We start from the raw sequence: 15,096 nt of genomic DNA, 5'->3' as shown, positions 1-15,096 counted from the left end.
TCCAGGGCAGGGGCAGCTCCCGCCACTGCATACAGCTTGTCCGGAGGTGACACAGTGGCCCCATCCTGCGCCTGCCCACCCCGGCTGGGTGAGCTGCAGGAGGGCATAGCTCCTGCTCCCAGAGCAGCCCCAACCTCGCCTGCCCCATGCAGATTGGGGGGCACGCACCCCAACACCCTCCCAGATGAGCAGCAAGAGCAACCAGATGAGCCACCAAACGATCAACTTGCCCCAGCTCCTCCCTCACTGCAGGGGACCTTGATCTGCCCTCCCACACCCCTTCCTTTCCCCATCCCCTTCCACCACAACAGACTTATGAGCTGGATGCAGCTGCATCCAGCATTGTAAAGGAACCAATCCCCCATTTATAATATGGTTTCTGTGGGAAAATTGTTTCCGAGTTGCAACGTTTCGACTTAAGACGCGGTTTTCAGGAACCAGTTGCATCTTAAGTCTGAGGACTGCCTGTACTATCTCGTTGGAAACTGAAATCCAGTTTTCAAGATGCATCATTACTGTATTTACACAGTTCTCTGCTTAGTAATTGTGACTGAACCAGCTGAAAGAGCTGCATAACTTTTGAAGATGATTACTTTTTTTAATATATCTGGGATTTTAACATCTGTGAATAGAGTGACATAGTGAATTTTTAAAATAGGTTCAACAATGGATGGATGGTCAAGATTGGAAGGGGACTTGATTATTTTAAGAAACCTCAAGTAAGTATGCCCTGCCCCGACTTCTGACTCGATTTGAACTATGAAGTGGCTTACTCTAAAACTATTATTTTTGTAGGCTCGGTTTAGCATCGGATACTGTGACTTTGATTTGAGGCCATGTCATGAAACCACAGTGGATATCTTTCATACTAAACATACAAAGAAAATATGACCAAATATTTCTCTTCCTATTACTGTGTTTAAAAGCTTAATACAGCTGTTCAAATCTATTTTACTTAACTGCATGTAGTGTATATATTTCTATGGAATAAATTTCTATTTTTTTTTACATTTTCAGTTACAAGTGGTTTCATTCATCTCTCTGAACTGATTCCTTTTGTAAGCCACACTAGCTAAAAACTTTAAAGAAAGTGTCACATCATTAATTTATAGCACTTGGGAGACAATTTTCTATGAAGAGAATAAACTCACAAATTTAATATTTTTGATACAGTACAGCCAATTCAATTATGCAGACGTTAACTAGATAAACACCTTAATATGAAATGATGCTTAAGACATTCTGGGTTTAAGAATTTAACTAAGCTGTGATAAAGCATTTAACTGTAAAACCGAAGCAGATTTTTTTTTAGAGTTCCCTGCCCTGTTTTAGAGGGAGGCAAAAGTCAATAAAATATTCGCGCAAAATTTTCTGTGAGGTTCTAACTGGCAATGGCGATACAATTTCCTTTAAACAAGCCTTTAAAGGGGCTATCTGATTCTGTGAATCTCTCTTTCAGTATTAACAAGACTATGTGTATCATATACCTGTAAAAAGGAAAATAACTAAAAGCAATATGCCATATTTGATCAGACTGCCTAAATGTGTAGTCCAATTTTGAGGCAGGTATCCTTCAAATTTAGGACAGGATTTAAACCTATTTGGTTTGCTTAACTGAGGTTCAGTCACTTTCTACCACATAGTGGTTTTCTTGCTGTTTGAGCTGACCATAAACAGGACTTAAAACCAATTCTGCAGTACATCTCAGCTGGTCTCAGTTTCGTGGCCTATTTATTGGTATGCAAAATTTCATGTTCAGAACTACACGGCAGACAACGCACAATACCGTCTATGCATTTCAAGTGATCAGAAATTACTCTGAAATAAATCTTGGGGCTTGCTCTCACAATACTACTTCATAAGATATAATAGTAGCTTTAGAAGTCTTTTTTTAAAAGAAAATTGTCATTCTGTCCAAGTCCAATATAGTTTTCCAAGTCACTTTCTCTGAAGTCTTGTAATACTGACCTGCTTAAAAATACTTTCTTCATGGTCTTGAGTCCCTAAATAGATGCTAGACCTTTAGTAATGGAAATCAGTGTAGTGTAGCAATTTTGTTTTAAGAACCGTTTAATGAGGGAGTAATCAGCTTTAAACTGAACTCCAAGAGTTCAATGGAACCATGAAGAAGTAATGATAAAATTACTTCAATAAAAGCTTAGTGCTAGAAGATAAACTTCCAAACTAGTGAAAATACTGCTTATTTTTCACATGCTTAATCACCCAGAATCAGCAGCAAAAATAGCTTGCATTTTCATTATGAAAATCACATGAGAGTTGTTGTCATGTTCTCACAAAACAGATTCCACCTCCTGTGCACCTCATAGTCTTGTGGACATGATCTTAGCAGAGCACTTGCTAATGCAGTCGTTTCACTCGGGCAAAACTTACTGCCAATTAGATTCTTTTCTAGTTCACCACACAGTGCGGGTGGCAGCCATTCTTCTGGCAAGTTAATGTTACAAACTTCAATTCTTCCATGCTTTACATCCATATCTACTTTAACTTCAAGGAAAGAATGTTTATATACCATGTTAAAGCAGGTGCTAATACTAAACTTTGGTGTCTTGCCATATATCCACTCCCAGGTTTGTAGTTCTTTTGTTTTATTATTAATTCCAGGGAACACAGTCTCATCAGCTGGATTTATGAGGGTGACATGGTGATCAATTTGATGATAGATGGCATATTCTGCAGCAATGGCATCCATAACTATCTGGCAAGTTAATGTGGGATCCTCTTCAAAGAGATTTTTCACTGAGGCAGGCACACTAGGAGTGGCATTACTTTTTATACCTTTGTAAGGGCTCTTCAGCACAGAAGATAAAAGAAATCTATCTGCACTGCAGAGTAAGGTGCAGTGGTGATAAGCAGTTCTTCCTAGCTTGGCAGCACTCCCTGAAATTTTAAAATTCCTATTCAGCAAGAGGTCACACCTATCAGTAGCATGTACGTCTAACTGTGGTCTCAGGCATTTGAGAGCCTTAACAACCAGTTTTAGATTTTCCATTCTCTCATATTTTTTCTTGGATGTGAAGAAAGTCAAATTGATGTTGCCTAGATCATGGTATACTGTTCCTCCCCCACTTCTTCTTCTGGCAAGTTTTATATTCTTCTGTCTCATCATCTTGAGGTTACACTCCTGCCAGGGATTCTGGTGTCTCCCAATCACCACAGTAGACAAATTCCTCCAGAGAAACAGAACCTGCATGTTCTCCAAGTTTATGTTATCATGAATCCAGTCTTCCACTGCCAGATTTTGGTAAATGTCATTAGAAACAGACTGTAGAATGATCGCTCCATCTGCTGTCGTTTTGAAGCCAGCTGCAGGAAACTTGTGGACATAAAATAACTGAAACCAGTTCTTGAGAGATGCCCGGATTACCATGTTTTTCATAAAAGCACTGAACAATTTGTGGAAGGGAAAGTGGTTCTCTTACAATGTGCTATAGGATCTGCATAATCCAATCTCCTCTGATACAAATGCATTCCCAGAGACAGTCATAGGGCATAAACACCATCTTTCTGGAGTAATCAGGCCTCAGCTGTAAAGTGTATTGAATTACAAGGAAGTTCTCCCAAAGCATACCTCCACTGGCCCATATCCAGGACTAGAGCTGGGGCTGCAGGTGTCTTGAGTTTCTATTCCACATAGCCTGAAAGGACGGGAGGGGAGAGAAAAGTATTACAGCTGTTTGCACCTGTTTCTTCTTGCCATGAGACATAAGAATTGCCAGTTATGGGGTCAGACCATGCGTCTGTCTTGCCTAGTCTCCTGTATCACACAGTAAGGAAGGCTTTTAGTTTTATTTGGTGGGCCCATGCTCCCCTAGTGGTGTAACAAATAGGCCTGTGTCACACAACAATGGAGAGTAAATATTGAAAGGGACAGTGAACTGTGCATGACCAGGGTCCTGCCTGTGCCTCCCTGCTTCCTGTCCCACTTGCAGCCTCTGGCGTTTAAGGTCTAGAAAGTAAAGTCAGAGGCTGTACCAACTTACTCCTGTGTCCACTAGCTCCTGCTGCCCCTTTCCCTCCAAGAATTTGCCAGATCCTTTTTTGACCACAAGCAGCCACCATGTGTGGTACTTAAATGCAGAACTTTAGCTATCTAGCTATATACATGTAGAGAGAGAGAGCTATCCATCTATTCTAAAACTACTATTTTTCTAGGGTCAGTTTTGCATTGGATAGTGTGACTGATTTGAGGTCATGCCATGAAACCACAGTGGATATCTTCCATACTAAACATATGACCAAATATTTCTCTTCCTATTACTATTTCTAAAAGCTTAATACAGCTGTTCCAACCTGTTTTTCTTAACTGCATGTACTGTACACACGTCTATGGAATAAACTTTTATTTTTTTACATTTTCAGTTACGAGTGGTTTAATTTATCTGTCTGAATTGATAACTTTTCTAAGTCACACTGGCTAAAAACCTTAAACAAAGTGTCACATCATTAATTTAACTAGATTCAGGACAGATTTAAACCCACTGTGGACAGTATCTATATCTAGATAATTTTAGATAGATAGATATAAACCAAGGTGCTGTTAAACCAGCTTAAAGGTAATGGTAAATCTGTCACTGCTATCTGCGACTTTCATTATTGTGCTTTACTTTGGCATCATGAAAGAATGACTTGTTTCTATCCTCCTGGCAGCCTGCCTGTGCCTCTTTTAGTCTGCTGCTGTGCTGGGAGGCCTAAGGTCATGGTGTCAGAGCCATGAAAGCTTTCTGAAGCACCTGGGCGAAGGACGTTGCCGAGGTGACCTTGGCGTTTTTCCTTTTCTCCACCCCCGCCCCAATTAAATGGAGCCAGTGCAGGGTCAGGCTCGTGCCCGGGAATTGCAGCGCCCCTAGCCCCACACACAACAGATGCAGGAGCAGTGGCTCCAGTGAAGCCGGCCGCGAGGGCGCCGGAAGTAAGCCAGGCCTCCCTCCGCGCCCCGCGGGTGCACTCACGCCGCGCCGGTCTCATCCGGGTGCACAAGGGGGCCCAGCTCCCGCGTGCGTTGCCCAAAGCCGCCCGGCCCCGCCCGGGCCCCGGCGCCTGAGTTCCGGCCTCCTGAGTGACTGGGAGGGAGGGGTGAGGAGGGGGAAGGGATAGCGGGTGACACCGAGCACTGGCGAGCCGTAGCTCCTCCGACAGGGCGCCGGGCTGGCGCGGGGCGTTGCCTGCAGCCCGCCCGGGGCCCCTCTGGTTGTTGCTGGGAGCCGGCTCCAAGCAGCCGGAAGGGGTCTGTCGAGGGGCCTGGGCGCTGCTAGCCGGGGCTGTGCTGCCCCGCCCTGCTGGTAGCTTTCCCCCCACATTGCAGCCTCCTTCATCGCGGGCTCCCCAGAGAAAGAGATGGGGGCAGGTAGTGCAGCGGTAGATAGGGCAGGGAGCAGAAAGCAGGGCAGTAGGTTGAGCAACCAGGGCCACAGGGCAGGGAGCAGAAAATAGAGCGGCAGATTAGGCAGGGAGAAGAGCAGGATGTAGAGCAGTGGATCGGGCAGTGGGGAACAGGGCAGGGGGCAAGAAGCAGAGCAGCTGTTTGGGTGAGGAGCCCAGGGGAGGGAGCAGAAAGCCAAGCAGAGCAAGGGACGGGGATTGGTATGGCACTCAGGGAAGGTGCCAGGTTCCTTTGTAGGACAGTTTGGCTCCCAGCTTTTGTAAAGCACTTGGAATCTGGTTAGCTCTCAACACAGTGATCTGTCTGTCTTTGGCCACCAGATGTCATCAGTGACTTGGTATAACCCTTTGGGCTGATGCTTGGACTGGCTTTTTGGGCAGGTTTTTTGGCTCGGGCATTTGGTTCCAATAACACAAAAGCCACCTAGGACCCTGAGCCAGAGTCACTGTGCATGTATGTTGGTGATGCTCTTTCTTTTTTGCAATTGCCTGGCAGAACTACAAGAGAAAGTATGTTTGCACAGGTGAAGACATGATGTTGATCTTTCATAACTTATCACTGCAGTAAGGCTAGGAGTTTGAGCTCAACCCCTGCTTGTTGGGGAACTAGACAGTGACCGGACAATCTATCTTTGAGATGAGTATCAGGTTGTACACATGACCCAAAGGTCCTTCCTTTTACAATGGTTCTGCCAGTTCAGCCATTTTATAACTCTCCCTCCCCATAACCAGTCTCCTCTTCGGCTGCTACAGATATAGTTCCTATGAAATCAAATAGGCCTGTATCAAAGCCAGACACTTTGATCCTGTCCTGTGAGTAGTTTTTCAAAGCCTGAGAGGAGAGTCTGGTCTGGTGCAGTGCTGACTGGCTAGGATTAGAATGGTACAGTGCCCCATTCCCTGCCCCGGGGAGCCTTATTGTGACAAGGACACAGCCTCTGAAGTTATGGCAAGCTGCGCAAAGAACAGAACTGCCTTGATGTTTTCTACTACTTCTCTTCAATGGAACCTGAAGGGAGTCACCTCATTTGCCTAGCTGGACCTTCTCAGTTTGATGGAAGACCCAGTGCTGCAGGGAAAGTTGTAGGTGATTCGGAAGCAGGCTATCTCTTCTGAAACTCAGCACCCATCTCACTGCACAGGGATGCGCAGGGAAAGTTGTCTGTTAAAAGTATTACCTCACCTCCCAGCTGAAAGCTGGGTTGCTTCTGGACATTAGAAACTTGACAGGACCTTTGTAAGAGCCCAGGCATGGGCCCAACCCAAATTTTAAACTGAGCTATTCTACCTGCCTTCCTAACTTTTCAGAGCACTTTCCATTAGATGCAAGATTCTCTCCCTCATTTCTCAGACTGTATGTTAGCCTGATGCGATTGTTAGCACTGCTGCATATAGCTACACTGCTTTCCTCCTCTTCATTAGAGCCAGAGGAGTAGAGGGTTAATCAAGGAACTGCTATATTTAGTTCAGCTGTTTGGTCTTATATGAAGCCAGAGCCAGTCAGGCAAACTGATGAGGTTAGCAATGAACTGATTTATTCCATTTAGAGCCAACTAGCTCTATGTCAAGGTGCAGCATTTTGTTTTGTTGCTGTTCTTAATTACAAGATCCAGCATGGACAGAACTCATGGATGACTGCAAAGATTTAATCCTGACACTAACAGATTAGCAATAGGGGCCTAATCCTTTTTTATAGCCAAAATGTCCATAATTCTGGAGGAACCAACCCTTAGGGAATTCCTCAGGCTCATGGGGCTTTTTAGGCAACATGATATGTCCAGCTGATAGTAGCAGTTGCCTCTATCCCTCCCCACTGCTATGGCAAGCAGAGCTCACTGGGAGAGAGAGAGTTGCATCCTTGTTTGCTAGATCATGTGAAACCGAGTGATTCTACTTTTCTCAAGCACCTGTTCTGGTGAATCTGGTTTCTGTGTAGAGCAGACTGCTCAATGTTCTACAACCTCCCAGTGATGTATGTAGCCTTTTTCCTTCCCCTCTCTAGGGAAGATTTACTTCCTGGCTCCACTTTGGAAGATAACTTTTAAAGTAGCCAAACATATCTATGGGGGTGCAGTGGTCAAGGTAGAACAGCTTTATGCAGAGTTAAAGTCCTTCTGCCTCCATCACTGCATGGCTGGTTGGTACATGGGAGAATCTGCTACCTCCAGCCCAACAACTCTGAAGGAGTGTGACGTAGCAACTGAGGGGAAATTATAGGTCTTCTGCTACAAGCTAAGCTAATGAAGGTGAACAAGCTCCCTTTTCTGCTCTGATGAGGGGAGGTTATGAGTCTTCAGCTACAAGCCACGCTAATGAAGGTGAAGCTCCTTTTTCTGTTGTTACCTGGATTTAATTTTTAAAGGGGCAAACCAAGATGGCATTTCTGGTTTGGGCCCCTGGTGGACATTACACCTAGGATTAATTAGTTAATTATGATGTCTTAAGTAGTAACCTAACCACACATTCATTTAATTAATTGTGTGATAAAACAATGAATAAGACACAATTATTACACAAAATATGCTGGTTCCCATTGCATTTTAAGTTAAAAATGTGGCCAGCATTGACCAGCTGAGAGCGCACCAGAGCCTTGAAGAGCCCCGATGTGCTTCCGCATCTGGAAGCACCAAGCAGATAACCAGTGCTCTCAGCTATGGAAGTGCACTGGAGCCCTTCAAGGCGCCGGTGCGCTTCCACAACTAGGAGCATAAGATCAGCCGACTGGCACAGAACTACGGGAGCACAAGGCATTTTGCTTGCTACTTGCCAGTGCAAGGGGAGTATGATTGTGATCCCAGGCTCCCCTGCACTAGCAGCAGGGATCTGATCCCCAGTCCCACAATCGTCCCTCCTGCTAATCATGTGTGGTATGGCAGGAGGTAGGATGGTTGGAATTGCAGATCAGATCCCATTGTGCCTTTAATTACGTCAGCAGTCTTGGAGTCTGGCCACCTGGTGGCTCCAGATCTTGGAAGTCACTGGGAGGGAGGTGTTTAGTGAGAAATAACAGCTTCATATACAGGCATCAGAGAGTAGAGGGCTTGCAATTGATTACTACTCATGTACACAGATTCCTACAGACATATATTCCCATCTCTCATTTCATGCACAACCACAAGGGACCATGCACTTTCATGCACAGGTTGCTCTGTAATTCCATCCCAGCTAACATGGAAAACATCAAATAAACTACAAGACAGAGCTTGAAGCAAGTTCTGTATTTTGACAGAGAAAATATACTGTAAAGCTTAAAAAGCCCATTTAAAAATAAAAATAAGGAAAACTTAAGTCTTTACATGAAGTTTATATGAATAATGCTCTACATTTTTTCACCCTTCAATGTGAGATTTTACCTTGATAGTTTAGGGTATCCTGTAAAACTACATACCTAGTTAGTCTCAGTTTCTTTACCTCAAATGAAGACTTCTGGGTGATTTCTTAGGTTTACCTCTAAAATCTTATTTCTTTCCTAATTGTACAGCTGTAAATGCTGCAGGCATAACAGCCATAACTGAGACAGCTTTGGAAGTGACACTGAAGGAAATACAGAAGAAATGTGGTCTGTGGAGTTTGCATGTTTACTATTTTAGGCTGCTCAAAAGACTTACAGTGTCACATTCGCTATGTCAAAAATGAAATATCCTTTGCAACCCACTGCAGGAAATACTGTTGAAGAAATTAATTTGAATAGCATTAGTGCTGATTGCAATGTCACATGACAATATCAAGCATTTGTATGTAACTTTTTCATCAGGCAGTTAGTGACAGTAAAAAGGTTGGGTTCAATATATTTAATGTTCCTCTTAACAAACAAATAAACATAAAAGAGCCTTCCCCCCTGTCCCGGACCTGGGGAAAGAAGGGGAATCTGATCCCCTTAGAGAAGCAGAACCCTCTGAGGGGAGAATGTCAGGCAGATCTTTGCTTTCTGTTCCCAGTGTCCCTCCTTAATCTCCTCCCCTTACCCAATTTTTTAATTCCCCTTTTCTTTAGCCCCCATCTTCTTACAGCCTTTTCAAACCCTCTCTTCCTAGTATTTCCCATTTCTCTTCTACCAAGCCTCCAGACCTACCCGCCACCCATTGACATTCCCCATCACTGCTTATTCTGCACCAAAATAGTTATATGAATCTAAACATTTTAGGAACACTTTGGTGATAAGAGGGACACAGTGACAATGTGTTATTCCACTGTTCAGGAAAGATAAGTATGTTATTTTTCATCATCCTTCAAGTCTAGTGGTTCTCTGACTTGCTGAACCAGTGAGCCAGTGTCAATCTTTAATATTTTTTGCAGACCACCATGTACCCTTGCCACCAAACTTTAACTGGAAAACATCATAGTTCAGGCTGGACATCGGGAGACATTACTTTACAGTTAGGGCTGCCAGGCTCTGGAATGGGCTCCCAAGTGAGGTGGTACTCTCTCCTACCTTGGGGATCTTCAAGAGGAGGCTGGACAGATATTTGGCTGGGGAGATATGATTCCGGCACCCGTTCCTGCCCGGGGCAGGGGGTTGGACCTGATGATCTCTTTAGGTCCCTTCCGACCCTAAGCACTATGATACTATGATCATAAAGCACCTGGAGCCTCATGCAATCTACTGATCACTTGCTATGGCCTCCTAGATGACCAGTGGTTCACAGTTGGGAACCTCTGTGTCTATGTTGATTGGTTAATCAGTAATGGTGTTTTGCTATAAAAATCTGCTATAAAAATAAGAAAAATGTCAATAAACTGAATACAACCATTTTTACATGTTATCAATTTCACATGTAGAACCTGTGCACTTTAGATCCATTCTAAGCAAGCTGTACAAATTCACAGCATTCCTCCGACACTCCCACAAATTAACTGGGCTCATTTCTGAACACTGAAATGATCTTTTTGATGACCAGGATAGTAGTAATAGGGCTTGGGACAGTCTCATGTTTTTCCAAGGGCTGAGGATGATTTCTCAACGGATTCTCTGGACAATTTACCAGACAACAGGTTAATAACTGAAGCTTGTCCTTTCCAGTCATAGAGTTACTGTGACAACAGGTTGTTTGGAAAACTCTCTTTTCTAATCTTGCTACAGGTGGACATTTCAGCCTCTTTGGTAAACACGTGTCTAGCACAGTGATTCTCTCACCCTGGGGTGCCTTGAGATCTTTTCAAGTGTCATGGGATGCTGCAGGGGTTTGGGTTGTAGCCGTGTTGGTCTAAGGACATAGGCAGACAAGGTTCCTTGGGTGAATTTGATATCTTTTATTAGACCAACCCAAATGGTTGGAGAATAGTTATTAAGCAAGCTTTTGGGTTCAAAAACCCTTCGTCAGGCTAAGGAGGTTTCAGCAGTTGGTGTGTGCTCTTCCTGGATGGAATGAAAAGTAAAGAAGCCAGGGGCTGGGCTGGGAAGTCAGTTGCCAGGCAGATTATAATGTATCAAAAATCCAATGTCTATGTTTAGTCCATGATCTCTATCCAGGAGGTTGATGAAATGGAGCTCATAGGCTCGTCTCTGGGAAGTGCTGTGTAAGTTTCCCTTGAGGATCAGGACTGAGAGATTGGAGAGAGAGTGGCCCTCCTGTGAGAAATGTGCCCCCACCGGTAATTGAGTGTTTCTGTCTTTGACAGATTTCCGGTGTGCGTTCATTCTGGTGCGCAGTTGTTGTTTGGTCTCTCCTACATATTTTCCATCAGGGCATTTGGTGCATTGGATGAGGTATATTACATTTTTGGAGGTGCAGCTGTAAGATCCTGGGATGCTGATGGTTCTGTTGTGGGGTGTAGTAATAGTGGGGGTGGTGGAGATGTGTTGGCAGGTTTTGCATTTCTTGTCCTGGCACGGTCTGGATCCTTTTGGTATGTTCTGGGCTTGAGGAAGTTTGCTTCTGGTGATGAGGTTGGCGAGGTTCGGTGCTTGTTTGAAGGCTAGGATGGGTGGCTCTGGGAAGATCTTTTTAAGAATAGGGTCTCTTTCTAATACGTGTTGCAATTTTTTTAGGATTTTCTGTACAGGTTCAAGGGAGGGGTGATACGTAATAACCAGCGGTGTGCGATTTGTGGGATGCTGCACAGTGTTAGCAAACATGATTCATAAGATAAATCCAGGGATTTCAAATACAAATCTGTAGGGCCACAAAAACATCCTGCCCTGCTGGAGTCAGCCTTGAGTTTTTTTCAACAGAAGAATTGCTGTCATTTTTCTGTAGTCAAAAAGAGATTGAAAACTAATCACTGGCATTTTCTCAGGGATGTCTTGAGTCTATCTATCAAAGGATGCCTTGAGGCAGGGGCAGATGTGGGGGAGAGGGCATGTCCTGGTGCAGTTGTGCTCCCTTTAGATTCCTGATCCACCCACAATTTAAATCAACCAGTGGCAGTGGCAGCAGCTTTTTAAGTCAGGCAGTGCTGTGGGAGTCATTTGACTTCCTGGCTCATTATAATTTACCCAATGCCTTCTGCACTCTTCCTTCCACAGGTCTTAAGCCCCTCTTCCTATCTATCTATCTATCTATCTATCTACACAATTTTGATGCTCCATCACTCAAGTAGGCCTTTTTTCTGCAGCTCCACTGCCTGGTATCTAATTTTGCTCATGGAGCTCCCAGTTCACAGCCTGGTTTTAACTCATTCCAAGGAGTTTTCACTTCCCTCTTAAACTGAATAACATAGCCCTGGGCCCCTGACCTATGAGTAAAGCTTCTGGTTTCTTTCTATGAAGAGAAAAATAGGTGCTGTTACATGGGATGATGCCCCTCAGCATCTGCACCCCTCTCCCCTTTTCTAATCCTAGATCCACCCATGCCTCAAGGCTAAACAGTTTGAGACTGCTGAGTCTGAGCAAGTCTAAACAGTCTAGCACCTACCCCTCAAGACTGCTTAAGCCTGGTGTTCATGGCTTTAATACAGCTTCCCCAGAGGGGCAGGAAGGAGGGGACCCACATGCCAGCCACACTCAAGGACCAGGGCTGGACACAGGCATGGGAGAACTGTGCAGCTGCCCGACAGAAAGGGGGCCCAAAAATGGTAATTGTTATTATCTTCATCATTATCTCTGATGATGGGGAAGGGGGGCCCGATGCTAAAAGTTTGCCCAGGGCTGCCAGGAGTCTAGGTACGGTGCTGTCAGGGACACAGGCCTCCCCCTGCAGCAGCAGCAGCAGCAGCAGCAGCAGCATTGGCTGCCCCTCATGAGGCTGAATGAAGTTAGTTACTTATTCCTGGTTCCTTTTTCAAAGCTAATCTTTACACAATTAAAAGTTGTTAGTAATGAATTAGACATGCTAAAGAGTTAGAATTTCATCCAAAATCTATCCAGTGGGAAGAGACACATCAACATTAGCATCCTCTTGCAAGCAAACACCATGAGCCTCAAGGCCATGATCATCCAACATTGACTTTTCTGAGTTAGCCTCATCATCTGCATGTCCAACTCCAGACTCCTGAAGCACGTTTTACTCTCTCAGCTCAGTCAAGGTGGACACTCAAGAGGAGGGCAGAGAAAGCACTTCAAAGACATCCTCAAGGCCAACTTGAAAAAATGCAACATCAACATCCAACTCATGGGAGACTATCACCCAGGATCGCCCCAAATGGAGGAGCAGCCTGTTGCAAGGATCTCCGTACTTGGAAATCTTAGGATGACAACAGGAGACACACATGTGGGAGCGGCAGAAACAGCATGTCACAGACCAAACCAAGAATCCACAGCCACCCACGCTGCATGCAAACACATGCCCGAGTTGCAGTGGAGCGTGTGGATCCCATGTTGGCCTCGTCAGCCATTGTCGACCCACAGGTAATGTAGTACAAATACATTAGATTTAGACATGATGCTTTATTTTTGCAATATGCTTCTGTATTCAACATGGCTTGCTAATAGCTTCTGCATATAGGTTAAAGGCAGCTTTACACACAGAGTTTCACAATCGCACCTGTTCAATGACCTAGAATTACACGAAGATAAGGGGTTACTAAAGGACATTGAGCTTACCACAGCTTCCCCAACACGCATGTGCCTTCATCTATCCCATAATAAGTTGAGTCTGACTTAAAAGGTCCTGACATCCTGTGGAAACTTAGACGTAACGGTAAAATTGTGAAACTGCCAATAGTTATAAGACACGCTACAGTTCTTTGTTTAGGTAAGCTATAAAAGACCCTCAGACAAAGACTGAGGGTCGACTCTGCTTTGGGTTACTTAACCCCTTTGTCGACCGATTGTGCAATCAATAAACTTATAATGGACCCAGCCTGAGTGTGTGACTCCCTCCTTGAGGTGATTGGAAAGAGCCTCCAGGGGCACGAAACTAGCAATTTGTGCAACAGTAAGGTAATTCTGGAAGACAGGCATCCTCCGCTGCGAGGGACTGCTGAAGAAGAAATATTTACTCATGTAAAATAGTATCGTGGATCAAACACATGGCCCTGAATAAAGAGCTGAGATTAGGCTGGATTTTGCTCCATAGTCCCTTTCTATGTAACCCCAAACCACGCGTCTCCTGCCTGGCATTCATCAAAGAAACCCTCTGGAGGTGACGTGTAGACTGGGATGACCTGAAAAGGATTTTGCCCCTAATCCCAGCCTACTCCCAGCTCCTTATTCAGGGGCTGCACACTAGCTCCGTGGGGATTCTTCTACATTTTTATGAATGAACATACATGTCTGGGGTGTTGTTTACAGCCGTGTTGGTCGAAGCTAGGGGTGGGCAAAATGTGGCCCGCGGGCCAGATGCAGCCCACCAGGCCATTCTATCTGGCCCGCGGGGCCCCTAAAAAATTTAGAAAATTAATATTTATCTGCCCCTGGTTGCCTGTCATGCGGCCCTCCATGGCTTGCCAAAACTCAGTAACCAGCCCTCCACCTGAAATAATTGCCTCCCCCTGCTCTAAGCACACAGGCAGACAAGGTTTCTTGGGTAAATCTGATCTCATTAGACCAGCTCAAATAGTTGGAAAAAATCATCTCTGCAAGCTTTGGGGTACAAACACCCTTCTTCATCCAAAGATATAATTTTACATTAGTATTTCAGCTGAAGAGGGGTGTTTGTACCCCAGAGCTCACAGAGACGAATTTTCTCAACTGTTGTAATTGGCCTAATACATAAAGTCTTCATAAAGTCTTTGTACACTTTTAAACTTTAATAACTTAGGTTGTAGGTATGACAGAAACAACCTGTAAGCGGCATTAAAAAGCAAATTTACTAAAGTTTTAGGACCACTACAGTACACAATGCTAGACTTCAACATAACCACCGTTTTCTTCTCACAGCTGATACAGACTTCAATTCTGCTAGCCACAGGCCACACTTTAACTTCTCATCTACACTACCATAGCCATTTTTCGTTTGTCAATCTGAAATAAGAATTAACTTGTTATTACTTATGAAGTCTAGCCCTGTGAACTCCAGTGGTCCTAAAACTTTAATAAATTTGCTTTTAAATGCCGTTCACCGATTGTTTCAATCATACCTCCAACCTGAGTTACTAAAGTCTCAATGTGCACAAAGACTTAATGAAGAGCTCAGATTTACCCAAGAGCCCTGCGCGTGCCTGGTGCACTTCCAGTGCTCGGGGCTGCCCAGCCCATCGCGAGCAGCTTGCACTTGCGCGCACAGGAGCTTTGCAAAAGGAGCCGGGAACACGGGGCGGGCTGCAGCCCTGAGCGCGCCGCCGCCATGGCAACGGGCGCCGGGCAACCCAACGGCC

General features: G+C 44.7%; 2 protein-coding genes across 6 annotated transcripts in view; one reads left to right on the top strand and one right to left on the bottom strand.

Moving 5' to 3' along the window:
* Positions 1 to 937, top strand: part of MITD1 (microtubule interacting and trafficking domain containing 1) — a 3,154-nt gene extending 2,217 nt beyond the window's left edge. For both annotated transcript variants that reach the window (XM_014521172.2, XM_006026332.3), the window contains 2 exons: positions 659 to 719; positions 796 to 937. In XM_014521172.2, the coding sequence (XP_014376658.1) occupies positions 659 to 719; positions 796 to 891 (157 nt within the window). In that variant the 3' untranslated portion in view covers positions 892 to 937. The remainder of the gene's footprint in view (positions 1 to 658; positions 720 to 795) is intronic.
* A 1,296-nt stretch (positions 938 to 2,233) lies between these two features.
* On the bottom strand, positions 2,234 to 5,112 carry LIPT1 (lipoyltransferase 1). Of its 4 annotated transcripts, none has more exons than XM_025207244.1 (2): positions 4,626 to 5,112; positions 2,234 to 3,656 (listed from the first exon to the last, which is right to left on the bottom strand). In XM_025207244.1, exon 2 carries the CDS (start codon positions 3,395 to 3,397, stop codon positions 2,267 to 2,269), a length of 1,131 nt encoding a protein of 376 aa, XP_025063029.1. In that variant the 5' UTR covers positions 3,398 to 3,656; positions 4,626 to 5,112; the 3' UTR covers positions 2,234 to 2,266. The 4 variants fall into 4 exon arrangements, with proteins under 4 accessions (XP_025063029.1, XP_006026404.1, XP_025063031.1 ...); XM_006026342.3 differs by having other exon boundaries at positions 4,752 to 5,112; XM_025207246.1 differs by having other exon boundaries at positions 4,879 to 5,112.
* Between the last annotated feature and the right edge of the window lie 9,984 nt (positions 5,113 to 15,096).

Source organism: Alligator sinensis, unplaced genomic scaffold (assembly GCF_000455745.1).
Source record: "Alligator sinensis unplaced genomic scaffold, ASM45574v1 scaffold144_4, whole genome shotgun sequence".
Lineage (NCBI taxonomy): Eukaryota > Metazoa > Chordata > Crocodylia > Alligatoridae > Alligator > Alligator sinensis.
This window is presented reverse-complemented; position numbering and strand designations above follow the sequence as displayed.